We start from the raw sequence: 19,947 nt of genomic DNA on the forward strand, positions 1-19,947 counted from the left end.
TCTAGTTGTATAAATTAAATGGTCCCTGCATTTGTGTTCGTATATTAACAAAGCCTTTTAGCCGTTTGGCCTATACTTGATTATAAATTATTAAAATGAAAAGCTATAAACAATAAATATAATGTTGCCTGCTCAGACACGTATACATGTACTTGAACATAATAAATGGTCCAACCTTAATTTGCAAAACGTGATTTTTAAACATCTGTTTACAAAATAACTCTAGCTTTAGTTGCTCAAATATATCACTGTCAATTGACTTCCTTTGTATCCGATGATTTCAGAGGTGAATGCATATTGTATTGGATCTTAGATTGCTCTGTGTGCTAGCTATTTGTTTTGTCATCAAACAGGTTATTGTAGTGGACGATCACTACCCCTAAATGCCTAAACATGGCCCATTTTGCCCGATCTTCTACTTCAGGGAGTCACGTTCCGCTCATTTTTTAAGAAAATGTGTCAGGATTTTTTCTACATGTTAGCCAATACCTTTGCTATCAATGTTCATACACAGTTGTTTCAAATTGGACTTTTTTTTTCAATTTACTTACCCTATTTCAGTTCATGCTAAAATACCGAGCACTGCTCCATTGGTATTACACTGGTCACAAGGTATCGGGTTTCCTAGGGTGTTACAGGCCTGGTGACAAACTGCTGTTTCTGTTCCGCTGCTTTCCAGAGCGGTCCAAGTTGCTTTGTAAGTTATGGCATATCATGGAACACTAGCAAATTGCTCGAACGGGTCGCTCTTATTATAAATTTCCTACTCGTTTGTTATTTTAAACTAGTGGAGTAAAATATATTGTATTCTTTCTACGTTCTTTATGCATGTTAGGATATTATATTCCTTTAAACGAAAACGAACATATTGCTATGAATCATTTATCCGAAATAACCGTTTTTTAACATGCGTGGACATGCTTAATGTTTGATTGAACACATTGATGCTATTTATTCCAGCTCAAGATCGATAGGTCCGTCATTTGACAAAAATAAATCGGTTACAGTAGACTTACTGGATGGCTGTGAACTGCACACGGGAAAACACCGTAACACCTCATCGAAAACACATACACATACATACGAATTATTTTATTTGATAAGCCTATATTCCTGGCCAAATATTCGACGTGTAACGCATTTATATACATGATTATTTATGCTGCACGTAACGTGAAATTTCGGCACCGATTTTAGACGTATTAAATGTTTAATTCTTTAATCTTAAGATAAAGGCACAAATTGCAAGATCAAATGTCTCTATGGTAATGTATTTTACTGACTTAACATAAAAAAATTCTTAACGGTGTGTCTACATTATTTCAGGTCCGTGTGTAAACCCCGTTGACCCTGCAACATGTTATTGAGAGTAAAACAAAATATACGACAAATTAAATGTTCACTGAAGATGCTTCACATTTGTATCAGTACTCGAGAAGTCGTCTCACACGTGTTTGCTATATTTCCTATTTGTGTCTCAACGTGCAAATTTTCTTTCATAACCATACGTAAAAGATAAATATGGTATATACTTATGTTAAATTCAATTATTAATTGTACAACAAGTATGCTACCGATATACAGTATGAATACTTGTCAATATGTAATACATTTTTGTAATTTTTTTCAGTGTTATGCTTATCATAAGTTTCATCAGAAACCGAAACTAGATAATGGCGAGGATTATATGGTCAACATGTTTACATTCATATATCACAAACGTAGCCATCGGTTATCAGGCTTTTGTGTCGATGATGACATTAAATTGTGTTCTGACTTACGATCAGTACACCATTCAAACAACTATGCTAAGCATTAGTTTATAATTATATTTTCGTCGCAAATGTGTGCATAGGAAACGCATATGCATACGTCCGTTAAGCTTATCGACAAAAGTTGAACAATGTACTAGTTCATGATACTATCATTAACTCGTATGCATCAAACACAGTAATGAACAATTGTACCATGTGTAGAGCGTTTTAAAAGCCATATGCTGCAATCGTTTTCAATACAAAACAAACTCATAAATGAGACTTCATACAGATCAAAATTTGATTTTAAGTGTCTTATCTTTACTTAAATTTAGTTTAAATGCTTATGTATACGATTCAAACACACCGTAACCATATCGGACTTGCGTTCTAAAGGTGACGCTGAACGTGTTAGATCGTCTTGGATGTCAAAGAGTTGTTTTTCATTCTCAGTGTGGTATGAAGAACTTACGAGGAACGTAGTCAAGACGCGGTAGTTTAGCATAATAACCTCATAAATTGATCATGCTAAAAAACTGTAACGTAAGTGGCACCATGTTAATGTAGAAAACGCGAAGAGGTATGAAAGCACTTGAAACGACGAACAAAGAAGCTATTTAACGACTAGTAGTCGGTTTTGTTAAAAAGGTCCAGTGCCGATTTTATAACGAAAAATGCTATTTTATAAATATGTATATTCTAAAACGAGTGGTATCATCAAGAGAAATGGCAAAAAATATTAAAATACGAAAAACAATGATCTTGTTTTCCGTAAACCGCCCGGGTATTTCCGCCACCTATTTTGGCTGTGACGTCACATGCACTCAACGCTAATGACACGGAAACTTGACCATTGTTATTACGGATCGAAACGTGAACACTTCGCGCTTTATGTCAACATTGACACTCAATATCGTGCTATGTTAATACAGTTCTTTTTATACAAGTTTTATAAAGAACGTGTTCTTTTTCTGTGTGTGTGTGTTTTGCACGACAATCGTTATAATACTGTTAGTGTTTTTTTTTCGGGTGCAAAAATCGTGCGGAAAGGGGAAACAAGGGTCTATTCGGTTTTGCCAAGGATGATGTTACTCGTAAGAAATGGATTAATACTATATTATACCCATGTATGTATTAACTGCTTAGTTACAAAAATAAATTACAACCCTGCTCTTATTATTAAGAACAAACAGGTTTATCAGTGGAACAGCGAAATACAAAATGACAAATACATTTTATTTGATAAATAAACAAACAAAGCTACAGCTAAATAACAACAAAGTATCAAACATAACATTATTGTTCTGATATTGAACTCAAATGAATTACTGTCTATTACACATATTATAAAAAGCCATTTTAAAATGGAATTGGAAAGGTATTACTTAAAATAGTAATATTATTTCCTAACATCATCCATTATGTTATATTGAAATATTCAGATAAAAATGTAAATTGAGGAGGGTTTGTGCAAATTGTAATTATTAGTACAATTTATTGATTTCATAAACAATAACAGCTTGGCATTCTCTGTAATGGGTATCCGAACAATCGCTGTTCTGTTCAGTTAACATCTATAATTAGCCGAAAATTTAATTTACTTTGTGCGTATTATCATAAATACAAGTTGAACAATATTTCAACATCTCAAACGATTTATGTAAACAATGTAACTATCTAGAAGATCACTTTCAATTTTTACTCGAATGTCCAGTTTTTAATAGCCTCAGACAACAATATATACATAGACAATGATTGCTTACTAAGTTTCTTATGTTTCAAGAATGTCAATGGCTACCAGTCAAATTGACCCCAGTTACCATTGTTGTGTATTAGTCCATACAGAGTGTCATGGAGTTTATGGCTATATGGCTGATGATATGTGACTTATCTGTGGATATATCACAGTTTATTATTGCAGACACAGCATGATTTTAGATAAGAGATTAGCATAGCCCCAATTATATCAACAAACAATCATAAAATGTATTACTATCAGACGAGTGGTTAGCTAACCAAGGGGTGCAGCTCCATGTCATATAAAAGTCCCACTCTGCCCACTTGGGCCTACACCATGCTATCATTTTGATTATCATTTGATTCTAACGGAAGTTGTATTTATCAATGAATTTATATAATTGTTCACACTAAGACTCTTTTATTATAACTGGAAACAATGTTTTAAATTAAAATTCATGTCATTAAAAATACTAACATTCCTTCCCATTCAGAACCGGTGCACGTATCCGCTCTATTTTTTTTTTAAACCTATTTGTTTAAGCTCGATTGCATAGCAAGCCTAAGCTTATATGAAACGCTCTCGAGTCCGTTTTCCTTGGTGTCTATGGAGAGATCTAAAGAACGCTCCCACAGTGGGGATCGATCCGCTCTATTTGTTTATTATTTACCAGTGCTTTGTGTAACCAAGTCATATTCAACAAGCTTGTACTGTAGAATAACAATCAAAACATTATTTTTCCCCCGATACGTGCATGAAACACAGTTATGTATTTCTAATCCGTGTTCCCAACACGATGGTCATCTTGAGCATTGACAAAATAAACCTCGCTGTCCGAGTCAGAATCATAAAAAATCTGACTAACTGTCGCTTAAGTCTGAATCATACATGCACGGTTGAACGGAAAACTCATCATAATCTCTATTTTCCATTTTCCATCAATTTTTCTAACTAAAGTTTCGAGAGATAATACATCCGTTCGAGAGATAATTCATCCGAAGCTTTATAGTTCCGGTTCGTTACTGAGTGCATGTGACGTCACTCCCGGTTTGAATGAAAATGGCGAGAACATCGGAATGTGTGAAAAATCGCGACTTTGTTGTAGGTTACAATACACTAAATACTTTTGGTGTTCAATGCTATACCCTCTAAAAACTAAATCTTCATTTATTTGAAGACACAATTGTCTGTACGGGCACTTGCCATGACTTTATTTTTGAATATTTCTGTGTTCATGTGGTAGGGAAAACATTGTTGTATACTACAAATTCCCTGTTTTGCTTTTAAGTTGGAGACTACATAAGACTTTGACAGTTGGCGGGAAACGATCATCAACTGGAGAGATGCCGGTAAAAAAGATGGCCATAAAACAGTGACCGCTGATTCGCATTGAGTTCTTTCTTACATATTGGGTGACCTATGTTTTTTATTGTTTAAATCATAGCGGCTTGGAATGCTCTTTAAGAAAAGGTATGGTTATGGGGGTGTCTACGCGCAAAAGTTTGACTTTATTTTTTGTTAAAGTTATTGCTTTTACATTGAATTTGTGCAGGAAATCTTTTGGTATGTTGTGACCTAAACTAACTTATGATAAAAATGAAATATCATCTGCAAGTGCAAAATATGACTGGGAAAGCAGATTTTTGGTCATTTCTTAGCAAAAGGGAAGAAAATAAGTGCATTAAATGCATGAATTCAGATTATTTGACCTGGAATAGTTGTTTTTCAAGTTGACCCCCCACCCTTATATAGTGGAATAAGGGCTAAATTGCTTTCCGACTTAAATTCAACCGCATATTGGTTGACCGTGTCGCGTTAATGTGTTACATGAAGTTAGAATTCAACGCCAGAGACTCCGTGATCGAGTAACGCAACTAAAGCTTTTGCAAAAAGCATGAACATTCAAACAGAGCCCCATTTCACCGACATGGAATGGCAGGCATTTTTACAGTATGGACAGTGCAGCAGATGCTTAACTGAGCCAGCCTTCATATTTAGTACAATCATGAATTTAGCAAGCTTTATCACTTCATATTATTCATAAAAGTACACTTAAAATACATAAATGCATGTTTTTGTTTCATTTTTTTATCTTTTTCTATTGGGTATTTTGACTTTTTCAGGTAGAGGAATTTCTGCGACTAAGTCAAGGGCCACTGGATAAGGGTTGTTGATGGCAAAACAGGTAATAATATCATTTTGTTATCATGTACACAAGCAAATAAGCATATGTATGATGCTTTAGGTGTGAAAGACTGTCATAATCAGGATTGTGGTCACTCACACCCTTGCCGTCATGTAATTCTCCTCGCAGTTTGTATTGATAGTTCCGCGTCCTGACATGTAAAGCTCGTGCTTTGTTGGCAGCTGAAGTTGGCACTTAACAGGTTTATCCTTGTTCCTGAGCATGTATGCAGTACAGCTGAGTTGATTTGCTACTTGTTACCCTACAATTAGCTTGTGTTTTGGTTTTGTTTTCTCACCATATGCTTATAATCATGGTTCCGGCTTAAAAGGGTGTCGCGCCTTACTTAAACATAGGATTGTTATAGCAAGTGTCCCCTTCATCATTTACCTTAGAGGGATTTTTTTAAACAAAATTTGGCACTTTCAGCAACTTGTTTTGTTTTTTATTTGGTACATGCTTCTCTCATTCAGTGATTTAATGACAGTATTGTCCTTATTCGTTTTTCTTTGCATAGAAAGGTGACATGAATCATTGATATTTGTTGTGTTAAGAATTCTGCAGGAAGCTGTGTCCCCAAAAGAAGTACTAGAAACCCCTTTCAGGACACTGCCTTGATCTGAACTGCCTTTCTACCCCTGTTACTACATGGAAAATCATTGCTAAGCTTATAATGCTTGCCTACATATGTGTATTTTGTTCAATTCAACTTTTTCTTCCAGCTTAAACCTCCCCCCCCCCCCACCCCCACAAATGAGCATTTTATTCTTTCGCTTGGTTACAAACTCCCATTTGGACCAGATTGCCACCATAAAAATAGCCTAAAGTACTTACTTTGTGTCCAAAATATGAAAATTTGTATTGTCTTGAACCTCTAAATGAGAGCTGGCAATGCATATTGACCATCTGCTGCAGTTAAAAGGCACCCATGACATTATATGCTAGAATATTTCATTGGCGGCTGGTAAATAAATGGGCACCGATCGACAAGGCGCTTTCAAGATTTTACACTTTCATTGGTGTGAAATAACAAGTTATTGGAAGCTTATTGATTTCTACACTTCAAAGTATCTTTGATCTCTCATTTTTACTAATTAGTTTATTGTCTTGGATGAAATTGGATTGTTTTTGCTTTGAAATTGGCATTTTTGGGATGATTAAAAAAAAAACACACAAAAAAGACATTATCAAAATTGCTTAGAGTGAAAATATCTAACAAATTCATTCTATCCCCACCACACATTAGCCCCACTTGCATGTCTAGTTGGTTTGTTTTGGTATTTAATTGCAGATATTGAACACAACAGCTTTAAATCTTAAAGGGGCAGTTAAGCTTTAACAGGCCTAATATCGCCTTCTTCGGACTGAAAACACCCGCGTGTGAAATTATGATACAGAATGGCCAAATGGACAGCTAATCAGCCAAACTTAATATATTTGTGCAATATGGATGGGAAGATAATAATATGAAAGAAAAACACATTTCAGTCAAAATAAATTTCTCTTATAGGTAACAATACACTAAATACTTTTGGCGTTCAATGCTATACCCTCTAAAAACAAAATCTTCATTTATTTGAAGACACAATTGTCTGTACGGGCACTTGCCATGACTTTATTTTTGAATATTTATGTGTTCATGTCGTAGGGAAAACATTGTTGTATACTAAAAATTCCCTGTTTTGCTTTTAGGTTGGAGACTACATAAGACTTTGACAGTTGGCGGGAAACGATCATCAACTGGAGAGATGCCGGTAAAAAAGATGGCCATAAAACAGTGACCGCTGATTCGCATTGAGTTCTTTCTTACATATTGGATGACCTATGTATTTTATTGTTTAAATCATTGCGGCTTGGAATGCTCTTTAAGAAAAGGTATGGTTATGGGGGTGTCTACGCGCAAAAGTTTTACTTTATTTTTTGTTAAAGATATTGCTTTTACATTGAATTTGTGCAGGAAATCTTTTGGTATGTTGTGACCTTCTATTCGTTCTCGCTTATAACACCGTATTTGAAATGAAGTGAGGTGCGAAATAGTTTAGATATGCACTAAATTCGATAAATAAAGGTGTTTTACGGGTTTTTTTAATCGCGGCACGTGAACTTTAAAGTGGATATATACGATTTTGTCAAATATTTATTAATTAATATAAAATGTGTAAAAAACTTATTATACATATATTTCAATATAAACTAAAATAAAAGATAAAAAAAACATGTGCCGAAAAATGCTACATAAGCCAGATATTTAATTCTGAACTCGAAAAAGGCTGTACAGCAAAATTCGCCAGCATGTATATCATGCATGTACGATGTGAATCTAAATTTAGTTTAAAGGTTTATTTTTGGAATTCCTGCAGCGATATACATTCATACGACACACGAACACTTACTAAAAAGACGAATGCATCGGTTATTGTAGGAAAATATGTACGAATTATCTTCGTCACAATCGGCTCGGAGCGCTAATTTGTATTTGCTGCATTTTATGACATTCGTCTTAAATGTATAATTTGTTTGCATATTGTGTGTTATTATAACATATTTGTATCAATATATTACAATTCAACACATATAAAAATCGTATAATCTCGCTTTAAACTTTAACATTACTACTCAAAATCAACGAAAATTTCGTACAATATTTCGTAAAATAAAGCTAAACAATTTAAAATCGTTGTTCCTTATGGCCATTGTCGATATTTCAACGCCAGATGTGGTCTGGTAAAATAGATGTTTGTGGATACAAAATGCTCGTTTTTATTATGGTTTTAACATGGTGCCATTTTAGTGTTCGTTTGTCGTATCAATAGATATATTCGCAGGAAAGTAACATGGAATGTATTGTGGTCACAAATAAATAAAAACGAGCATTTTGTATCTTCAAAAATCTATGTAATCATACAACATCTAGCGTTGAAATTGTGCCTATTGCTATAAGGAACACTGATTGTTTAGGTGTTAACTTTATTTAACGAAATACTTAACGAAATTTTCGTTGATTTTGAGCGTTATAGAGACTTAAACAATCATCATATCTTAAAATATGTTATCATCAAACATCATTTACTTTACCCGTTGTACAGAAAATCGTCTATATATGTGTAAATATTATCGCATGGCATGATTAATCAGTATGATTCACTACACTCATTCTTTACAGTTAGCTTATCTTTTAAATACCACTCACTAAAGCGTTTCTTGCATTGACACTTCAAGTTTTTGCAGAATTCGGAATAACCAGGAACGTTTAATTTAATGCGCATTTCATTCTCTATATTATTCGCACATTCGTTCCATATTCTATGAGAAGTGTATTTAACATTTTATCTATACATCTATATGTGAACTTGGTTCTAACTTGCTTGTTCCGATACCACTTTTTGAGTTTTAAAGTGCTGATTTCAGAATATGTGGCATTAAAGTATTGACATAACTTTCGGTTTTAAATTCAAATTTAAGTTTTTTTGTAGAATTTGAGTCGGGTTTTACTTGCACCACTTATAACAAAATTTCAGAATACGGCTGCATCTCACTAACTGATGCATTCATTCATACAATCAGCTCACACTTTTTAACATGTTTAACGGGACAATACAAAATGTATTCTAAGTACATTTCAGTTAAACTATTTACCAATACCAGTTGCAGATAAATGCAGATCATTTATACCTAACGCTCACTCTGGGCTAGACATCTTTAAAGATATACACTAAACATGGGCAACACAATTATTAAAAACAGGATTCCAACCCATATTTCCGGCTTGAGTGTCTATTGATTCAGGCAAGCAATCATTCGAATACTTAGATGCCTATCCCGCATGCTATTACAGGCTATAAACTATTTCAATACACCTCCTACACTAACAATGAAGCATGCTTCGTATTCTTCATGCACGTCTTTATTTAACGCAACTGATTTCCATCAGTAGCGCATGAATATTCCATAATTCATAGAAAACGGATGCTATGTTAACAAAAAAATACTTTCCTTATTGATTTATCGCGTTGTTTTACTATTGGAACTTTACCTACAAAATACAAAAAGTTGCTTTTAAAAATTAGGTTGTGACCTACCTACATTTACAATATGTTCCTTACATTGAAAACTGTATCATGGTTTCAAAACACGTATTAACAATAAATAAAAACATCCCAAAGTTAAGTAACGTTTAGAACGTCATCCAAACTGTCAACGTCCGTTTGACTAACGCCCGAGGAGGACGTGAAATGATAGGCGTTCTGTTGTTTTTTTGCCCTGAGTCAATAACCTTTGAAAGTAAAATGAAACAGTGTGATGGTATCCATAATTAATTAAATATATACTAATTATGTCGGTCACAGATTTTTGTGACAGGTGGCTAATTTTTCAAAAAGAAAACAAAACAACACCCGCTACCAAACTGAATCAATCCTTGTAAAAAAAGAATATATAAAGGACGCTTACATAGTTGATTTCATAATCAAGGAGAAATCACACTGAACGTGTAAGTTTATGTGTATGATTTATATTTATTTTTCTCAGGTTACAAACATAATGTATCTATTATTTCATAAGAAAGTTAAACACATATTTTAACGATGTTCGTGCAATAAAAAATAATTTATTGATGTAGCATCATGCAAATATTTTTTTGTCACTCGGAAATGAATTTTACAAACAAAGGTTTAACAGGCATTCGGTGAATCTGAATCATTTTGGGATGGTTTAGATTAACTTTAAACACTCATAGTGGCATTTTGTTTCAAAAGTAACTACTCGAGGATGACTTCTTAGCATGGTTGTGGGTGTTTTACACATGCATACAAGTATTGACTTTCATACGGTACTTTGAAAATAGTAAGTATTGCTGGTGTAATTATTGTTGTAATATTTGACGTGAGATAACATGTTTAGGAGGAACCTAGGTTTGTTAGTTCATTTTATTTGATGTTACTTAAACATATGTAATGCAGCCTCAAGGGCTGTAAGTTAAGCAGCGCCATTTTAAGTAAACCAAAATAAGCTGCCATTCAAAATGACTTATTAATGTCACGGTTAGATAATAACAGAGTGGCATGTACGTTTAGATGCAAGAATTACACTACATAATAAGTATTTGAAGAAGGTTATGCTAACGGTACGATGTTTAATTTTGTTTCAGATCATTATGAATTCTCTCATAGCACTGCTTGTGGTCGCACTTGCCGTTATAGGTAAGCGTCTTTTTATTGAAATTGCCTTCACTAATTATTTAACTATTAATTTTTGACAATTGAATATTATTAAAATTGACTTTAAAGCAAAAAGATATGACCTTAATAATAGCATGTATTTTCCATAACAATTATAACGTTCATGAATACAATATTTCCATAAATATTCAGAAGATTTTATACCGCGAAAACAACAAAATCATAGTTTTTGCAATTGAAAATGATTTTCGTAGGTATAGTGGACATCTTCTGTGTTATGTCATGTTTATTTTTCATACGACATGCTGGCACAATTTAAGGTTCCATAACAATAACGAATACACAAGTAAATGCGTAAAATTGGTCGTTTTTACTTTAATTTAAGTAGACATTGGATGAATGGAAAGATTATAAGTTACGTAATTTGTCATAGTTAACATTACTTATTTATGATCATGTATTGGTTTATTATTGAGAAAATAACGTGTCATGCCATTTTTAGTCATGTTGATATATCAAACATAGAAGTGATCATTGAAGAAGAGATTATGGTTTCTTAAACGAATATAATATGTTGTTTTTTTTATATTTTACTTGTAAAACCCTTAAACGATGTATTTGATTATCTAAACTTTCTTTGAAAACAGCACCTGCTGTGTTGGTTAAAAGAACTTGAATATTTTTACTAATAAAGTTTTAAGATATGTGAGTTTGTTTTGAGGAAATCAAGAATGTATTTGACATCGAAAGCAGTATACCTTTGTGAAAACAAGTAAAATTTAAATATGAGTTTAGCTTGAAGAAAGGCAACAGTTATTTTCATTAGAATAAAGCGTGAAATAAGCAAATATAAAAGTAAAATCACATTTCCAGGCGCAGACGCTTGTGCCTGCACACAGGAATGGGACCCTGTATGCGGCCGTGATGGTAAAACGTATGGAAACATGTGCGAACTGAGATGCGCGTAAGCACACACGTATTACTAAGGCCTTTTTTTCTTTTTCGTTAATTTTTACTGGTTTGCCTTTTTAGGATACTGGGGGGGGGGGGGGGGGGGGGAAGAGTTATTGATAATAACAACGTTTTTTCATCAACCATTAACTTGTGTTTGATTATTCCTTTTTGACATCCGAACATAATATGTTCAAACAAATTAACAAAAAATAAATAAGATGTAAATATATTTTTTGTATATTTTGTTTTAACGCGAATGCTGAAGCTAGGATAAACATGTGTGTCTTGTTTTAGCGGCGTTCGTCGTCAATCCCGCGGGGAATGCCCGTGCGTGTGCACCGCAGATTTCGACCCTGTGTGTGGCCAAGATGCCGTCACGTATAGCAACGAGTGCATCATGAAATGCATGTATGTGTCGATAGTGGCAATATAAAGTCACCTCTATTGTAAATATTTTCGTTTAAACCTGTTAATTGTTTTCGTATAATGGACAGCGAGTTTTAAAAATGAACATACACGTTGTTATTTTAAACATATTCACACATATTAAAACTCGATTGTATGGAATGCGTACACATTTTGCATCGATCTTTAATAGAATTTGTATTAATTGATAACATAAACACATTAACTGAAAACACCCTTATTTGAATCAGAATTATCTTGAAAAAAAAGGAAAATATTTAACTAATAAAAATGGCATTTCACACTCCATGAGACCGGGTCGGGATTTAAACCTATAATTCCCGTGTTGATGGTCAAATATTTGTTTTCAACGGAGTGGCATATCCCCACTCTGATATTGCAATTTTTATATAATTTACATTAGTTTCCTCAACTTCATTTCGATTCTTCAACCAGGGGAATTAGCCTACGCTTGCGGGGACAATGCCCTAAGACAGACTGCCCATGCCCAAAGACTCTGGCCCCTGTATGCGGTAAAGATGGTATAACGTACGACAACGCTTGTCTCATGAGATGCAAGTAAGTAGCTTTAGGTTTGTATTTCTTGCTTAAAACTCAGCTCTGTATCGCTCGTGTACGTACAAATATAAAATGATCCATATTTGTGCTATTTTTTACAACGCGTTCTCGGTGTTGTGCGTTCATCTTTTTCGGCAAGCAAAAACGGCCATGAAGATATAATTAAAGCATATATCTTGAGTTACACCGCAATAAGCGCCTTTGCGGTGTATAGCGATCTCAAGTAAACTAACTAACATGCTGCAACATTATATTTGATAACCATTAGTATATGATATTTCGAAATTTATGATTTTTACCAAACATTTCACGAAAATTCACACTCGCACTCAAAGCAAGTCACCATATGATAACGCATTATTACCGATATGCATCACGTTTCTTATAACAACACATTACATTGTATTTGTTTAAAATTGGCTTTATTTACACTAAATTATAATACAAATGTTGTTCAATCTACAGTTTTTGCATAAATACATGTAGTTTCTATACATATTAGAAACATCAATTGTCGACTAGTTCGATATCCGCATCAATATTCAATGATAATTAATGTTCATGGCGTTGCGTTGCTTGTTTGCCTGTAAAGGCTTGCTTAACTTAACTATACGTTTCTTATTTTATATCATGTATTATATAGAGGATATTTGTTGGATTCGGTGGATTATCGATTTTAATTCACGAGTGATCATAGAAAATAATATTTTCACGAGTGGCGCAGCCACGAGTGAAAATATATATTTTATATGATCACGAGTGAATTAAAATCGATAATCCACTGAACCCAACAAATTTTCTTTTTATTTTATGCTTTTTTTCAAAGTTTATATACATTGTTAAAGAGTTTAACTAAAGAATTTCGCTGGGAAAATGACGTCATTTCGTCAAAAAAATGACGTCATTTAACATAAACAGTGAAAATTATCGATAATTTTCACTGATAATTTTCATTGTTTGAAACAGTGAAATTATCAGTTTTAATTCACTGATATTTCTCTATAAACCACCGGAAAGCATAAAATAAATACTATTATGCATAAAAAAATACGTGTATATTGCCTCTTAGCGGCGCTCGTCGACAATCACGCGGGGAATGTCCAGAGAAAGGTTGCCCGTGCCCTCTAAATATTGACCCTGTCTGCGGCGATGATGGCACCACTTACGACAACGAGTGCCTTATGAGATGCAAGTAAGTGACCTCAGTCATAATCAGGGATGGCAACCGTATCCAAAATTGGTATCCGGATTTAGGTTTTAGTTGCAGTGGGGTGATCAGTATTAAAATTCGGTCGTGCGGAATTAGACGAAGGGGACTAATCATTCTTGGTAGTGCCTTTAAAGACTCGGTACTTGTAATAAATACCAGTTGATCACGCCGACCAGTAATAAAGCTTGCCACCGCCGGAATACTAAGAAGATCTTTAACAAATGTCTACTTCTGTGTTCATAACATTATTATGTGTTGCTCTATTTTAAATATTAGTTCATTTATCAGACGATTGTGAATAATCCTATTCACTTTTAATCGCCTAACTAATCAATTTACATGTTCTAAGTGCATATGCTTAATATTATTGTACTAATTACACAGTTGTGAATTAGCCGAACGTTTTTCCCAGGGACATTGATCGATTTACGCGCGTAACGTTCAAATACAGTTGACATAACTGACCCACACGTTTGTTTAAATTATGGCATTGGTTGTATAACCGTTGATGTTGTTTTCCGTCGCAACACAGTTTATGTTGCAGTATTTCGAACTCATAGTGTCCGGATCAACTGCACAGCGCTTTACCAGTGGTTCTCTCGGAACCGTATATAGGGGCAAATATAAACAAACGTATTATATAGATACCAGTTTCTTCAAGTGTTATTTTATTGCCGAACAGGGGAGTCAGCCTTCATTCACGAGGAGAGTGCCCGTGCGCATGTCCCCTGCATATTGACCCTGTCTGCGGCGATGATGGTGTCACGTACGATAACGAGTGTCAAATGACATGCAAGTAAGTAATATCAGTGACACTGGCAAGTAAAAGGGGGGAACAATGCATGTGCGTAAAGTGTCGTTCTAGATTAGCCCGTACGGTCCGCCCAGGTCTTTCAGGGACGAAACTTTCCGCTTTAATTGTTCTTTTTTTTTAAGGAAGACTCTTCTTCACTAAAATTCTCTGACAGGTGAAAGTTTCAATCCTGATTAGCCTGTGCGAACATGCATTAAACAGCCTTTTCACAGAGCGAGTCTCATTCATCGGATTGCATTTTCCATTGAACAGTTTATCAGTCATTTCTCGGTTATCAATTATCCCAAACACTAAATGCCTACTGATGACAACTGCCAGACTTGACTTATGGGTAAGGGAGGAATGATCGGAATAATGATGTCATGATTCGCCGTTCACGCTAGGTGGCCGGCCTCTCATTCGAATCGATGTTTGCCGGATTTGAAGGCAAGCGCTATATTCGCTTAATAAATTCGACTCACATTGAAATCCATATGATAGGGTTAAAGTTTGCTTATACGTTATTACTAATATTTGTTTCAGGGGAGTTCATCTACAATCGCGAGGCCAATGTCCGAAGGTGTGCGCTTGTAACCTGATCCTTGATCCTGTATGCGGCAACGATGGCGTTACGTATGATAACCAGTGTGTCATGGACTGCGCGTAAGTGACGTCATGGGACACAAAGTGGCTTTAGTATGATGTTTTAAACACGATTTTGTTTACATCTATCAAGAAGTCTTACAATTTAGGGTCGTTGTTAAATAGAATCACCTATTGTGAAGATATAAACTGAAATGAATTATTTGAAAAAGCACTAATGCATATATTGGTAAACATAACGTAGTCGTAGGTATGAACGTGATATCAAAACAATGTCAATTTACATAGACATACATTTATTAAACACGAATTGTAATTTTATCTGAGAGCTTGGGTTGTATTATTTAGAAAACAAGCAGTTGAGTCTCCGTAGCCATAGTTTATTTAAGTTTGTATGGTGTAGACGCAAATGTCTTCAATTAAATGTCTAATATTAGATCAGACGATAGCGTTGGCATTGCCTATAGACCAACTGCAAATGGCCCAATATGTCGCTCTACGAAAACGTCGATTAATTCATATTCGTAAAATGCCGTTCCAGATTAAGCTGTGCAATCTACACAGGCTTATCAGGGACGGCACTTTCCTGCTTATCTGGATGTTTGCTAAATGGAGACTTTCTGTTAATGACAAAAACTCATATAATCAAAAAGTGTCGTCCCTGATAAGCCTGTGCGGGCTGCACATTGCTTATCTGTGACGACACTTACGTATATACATTTAACCTAGTTTTATCAAAGCGCGGCTCATAATATTTTCTTACAGAGGTATTAGCCTAAGATCACGTGGACAATGCCCCAAGACAGACTGTCCATGCCCGAGAATTATGGACCGTGTATGCGGTAATGACGGTATCGTGTACAACAACCCATGTCTCATGAGATGCAAGTAAGTTAAGTTATAGCGGAAGTATTATATCGTATTATTCTTTGTTGTTCACAACATTCGTAACGCAAAATATTTTAATTGTCGTTACATTACATGCGCGATAATTTGAAGGTTTCAAACAGTTTAACTCTATTTTGCACAACCGCTTTCTATTTCAGTGGTGCACGAAGAGTCAACGCACGCCTTTGTCTCAACTTCTAGAGATGTGCAAATGTTCCAGAAATACCTCGAATAAAATCTGAACCTCAATTCGAATAAACGCAACAGCATACCGTGTTTATTGTGTTCGATTTTCGTTCATCTTTTCAAACGAAAGTTAGATTTTTAACAAAACTGAAACTTATATTCACACACATCGATATGTTCAACATCAAAAGTAACATACTTTTTCATATAAAACGTTATAATATGTAATGTATTGATCGTCTGATTCAACCACTGGGATATTATATTTACAACTGTCTAAACGAAAATAAATTGGTACACAACCGAATTATTTTTACATAAAGTAGCCTTCCTGGGTACAACAAAACATGCAAACTCCTCTTATCTCAAATCTTTTAAAGTAACATTACTACTCAAAATCAACGAAAATTTCGTACAATATATCGTAAAATAAAGCTAACCAATTAAAGTGATATTATGGGCATCTAACAGTTTATAGGTGTCTATCGCAACCGTTGTTTATTTTTGGTGTTTTAACTTCATATACACTTAAATTTGTTAATGCAGCATCAGCATACTAAAACAATATCCCGGAAAGAGAAAAATAATGCATTTGAATATCAACCGTACTTTCGTTTGACAACTGGTCATGCATGTACGATGGGAACCTAAATTTAGTTTTAGTTCAGATTCGTTCATACGACACAAAGACACAATTTTCTTTTACGGATCATTTCGGCTTAGAGGACTGGGTGAGTCATGTAAAATATCGAATTTAAAATTTATTTTTTATCAACAACTGGTAGCAAGATAAGTTGCAGATAATTAGTCAGTAACCACATTTAACTAACTCTTTTGACCAGTTAATTCTTTTCAGCTCAATTCAACAGTGAAAAATGCCCATAATATCACTTTAAGACATATTGTAAGATTAAAAACTTTTTTTAATTGAATGGTTCATATTTTGGTATGTCTAAACATGTTCTATTTTGTTTTTAATTTTCCCCTTTTTAATTGACATTTTAAATAGTATATAAAAAATCTATAGAATTTTTTTTTCTATTTCAACTTAAAGGTCCGGAAATATTTATTTGCGATACTCTTTATGAGTTGAGGCAAACCTTTTTTTATAAAAAAATATGTATTAATGTAAGTTTTAAAATTAATTTTTTTATTAGTATCTTTTATTTATCACTCTCAAGCTAATATACAACTCTCTAGCCGGAAATGACATTTGTGATTTCGACAGGTAAAATCAGAGTCCATAGACTAAAATAAATTTTCGATTGTTTTACCAATATTTACTAAACGCATTTCTTAATAAAGTACAAATGTACGATATAAATGTTCAACAAGAAAAAACTGGAGCGTGTAATAGCTCCAATGATGATGATCTCTACATTATCCAAACGTGTCTGTATGTAATTATCCTAATTAAGTTAAAATTTACGGTAAAATAATAAAAACACGAAAACAGTATGTGATGTTTTTTTGTTTGTTAATTACGGATTATGGTATGACAAAACATATGCGATAAAGGCATGCACGCATTCGCTCGACGGAAGGCGATGTGGATTAAACCCGTTTATGTCCCGTGGCATCACATGTCTGCACACATGTAGATACATTAAGATCAGATATCACGCGTCATCTTCAAATAACATGTAAATTGACTATCAATACATAATTCATGTTAAGTTGAATTACTCTTAAACTAATGCAGATGGACCTTGTTTTTATTAATCACATTAAAATACGAACTATAATTTGATGATAAAATAGAGTACAATAACTTTGAATATTTCAAATATATTTGATAAATTTGTTTTGCTTCCCTCTTTTGTTCCTCAGTACCGTAATGGCGGCGCGTGCGAATAAATATGGGAGTTATTAATTAATGGGATTGTCTCTATGAGTAGACCTTAAAAGTCGTCATTTCTTGGTGCACAGAAATGTAACACGAACGAGTTATATGATTACTACGAATACAAGTTATGTATCCCAATACCACGTATGTATACCTATTAGATTTTTGTGAATTGTTGCCGTTTCAAAACGATTTGCGAAAAAAGAGTATTTTCTGATTTAGTATTGAAATACGACAACATGGATAAAATATCCAACTGTTACGAGTAAGAATATTGATGAAAATATGAAATGCTTCCAACAGTGTATATGAAAGTAAACAGTAGGAAAACGATTTCGGGACGGATTCTGAATAATTAATGTAACGTTCAACAATATAACGTCACTTCCGCTAAATATATATAGGATCTGGCACGAGTTGTAATTTCATACCATATTTTATTAAACGAGTTCAGGAATTTTGTACGTAAGCGAGCCGTTAGCGAGCTTACTAACGAATTTCCTGGACGAAAATGTGGTATGAAATGACAACGAGTGTCATATCTTTTTTATCACATGCTTTTAAATGAGAAAATTAAACAAAAGATTGCCAGCCCCTACCGGTGAAACTCCACCATTGTCAGTATTTTTTAAATCTATATTTGTTGCCATAGCAACCAGAATTCTTGACGTAGGAACAAAATGAAATGATGTGCATAATCTCCATATTGCTATCTATCCATGTTTTAAGTTTCATAAAAAAATATGAAGAACTTTTAAAGTTAACGCAGGATCCAGAAAAGTGGAACGGACAGACGGACAGACAGACAGAGCGCAAACCATAAGTCCCCTCCGGTTTCAACGGTAGGGGGACAATAAATATTAACGCAAACATAGTGATAAATCCCGAATGTTGTTTACATTTCGTGACGTCATTTGACGTTGCAACGTCATTTCAGCAAAATTACAAAATGCGATTGGTCAATCGAACGAAAACGAAGCCAATTAAAACGCTTAAAAAGTATATAACACATGTGTAAGATTAAAATATTCGTAGTGGTTATATTACATGGGAACAGGGTATGGCTTGTGATAAATATATATAAATATATATATAACAAAGTCGCTTCAAGCCGTTTTATAAAAAATAAAACGCTTTGATTACAATTGCCGTAGCTTTCTGTCTCTCTCCGAGGAGAGGTTTGTTCCTTCTGTTCTCACGGACGTAGGTATTTCATGCTTCATGAATCAAGTCATATATATATATATATATATATATATATATATATATATATATATATATATATATATATATATATATATTTTATATGTGTTTGTGTCCGTATTTCATGCTTCATGAATCAAGTCATATATATATATATATATAATCAAGATAGCAGTTGAATACTATTGCGCATATTAAGGTCAAGAAACAAGCCGTGTCGAATAAGAGCGCTCCTCTGAAAAAGAAAGATATGTATTACTACTAACCTTCATGTACACATATGCTTTACTTAATACATGCCAAATAATATTCAGACATGATACACAATGACCTTTTTTTAAATTTTCAAGTCTCGCAGTTTTAATAATAGACAATGACGTAATCTTCTCATAGAATTATGAACGAGTGTTTAACAACGCAAACAAC

At 34.0% G+C, this 19,947-nt stretch overlaps 1 protein-coding gene and 1 long non-coding RNA gene across 2 annotated transcripts; both read left to right on the forward strand.

Moving 5' to 3' along the window:
- The first annotated feature begins 4,740 nt into the window (after positions 1 to 4,740).
- Positions 4,741 to 7,501, forward strand: LOC127869282 (uncharacterized). The gene is made up of 3 exons (XR_008044502.1): positions 4,741 to 4,841; positions 5,616 to 5,677; positions 7,370 to 7,501. It is a non-coding gene; the product is annotated as an uncharacterized LOC127869282 (long non-coding RNA).
- Positions 7,502 to 11,731: 4,230 nt separating this feature from the next.
- On the forward strand, positions 11,732 to 16,562 carry LOC127870140 (serine protease inhibitor dipetalogastin-like). The gene is made up of 8 exons (XM_052412797.1): positions 11,732 to 11,818; positions 12,103 to 12,216; positions 12,670 to 12,792; positions 13,862 to 13,984; positions 14,685 to 14,798; positions 15,339 to 15,458; positions 16,164 to 16,286; positions 16,445 to 16,562. Exons 1-8 carry the CDS (start codon positions 11,799 to 11,801, stop codon positions 16,485 to 16,487), a joined length of 780 nt encoding a protein of 259 aa, XP_052268757.1. The 5' UTR covers positions 11,732 to 11,798; the 3' UTR covers positions 16,488 to 16,562.
- The last annotated feature ends 3,385 nt before the right edge of the window (positions 16,563 to 19,947 follow it).

The sequence above is a fragment of the Dreissena polymorpha genome, chromosome 2 (assembly GCF_020536995.1).
Source record: "Dreissena polymorpha isolate Duluth1 chromosome 2, UMN_Dpol_1.0, whole genome shotgun sequence".
Taxonomy (NCBI): Eukaryota; Metazoa; Mollusca; class Bivalvia; order Myida; family Dreissenidae; genus Dreissena; species Dreissena polymorpha.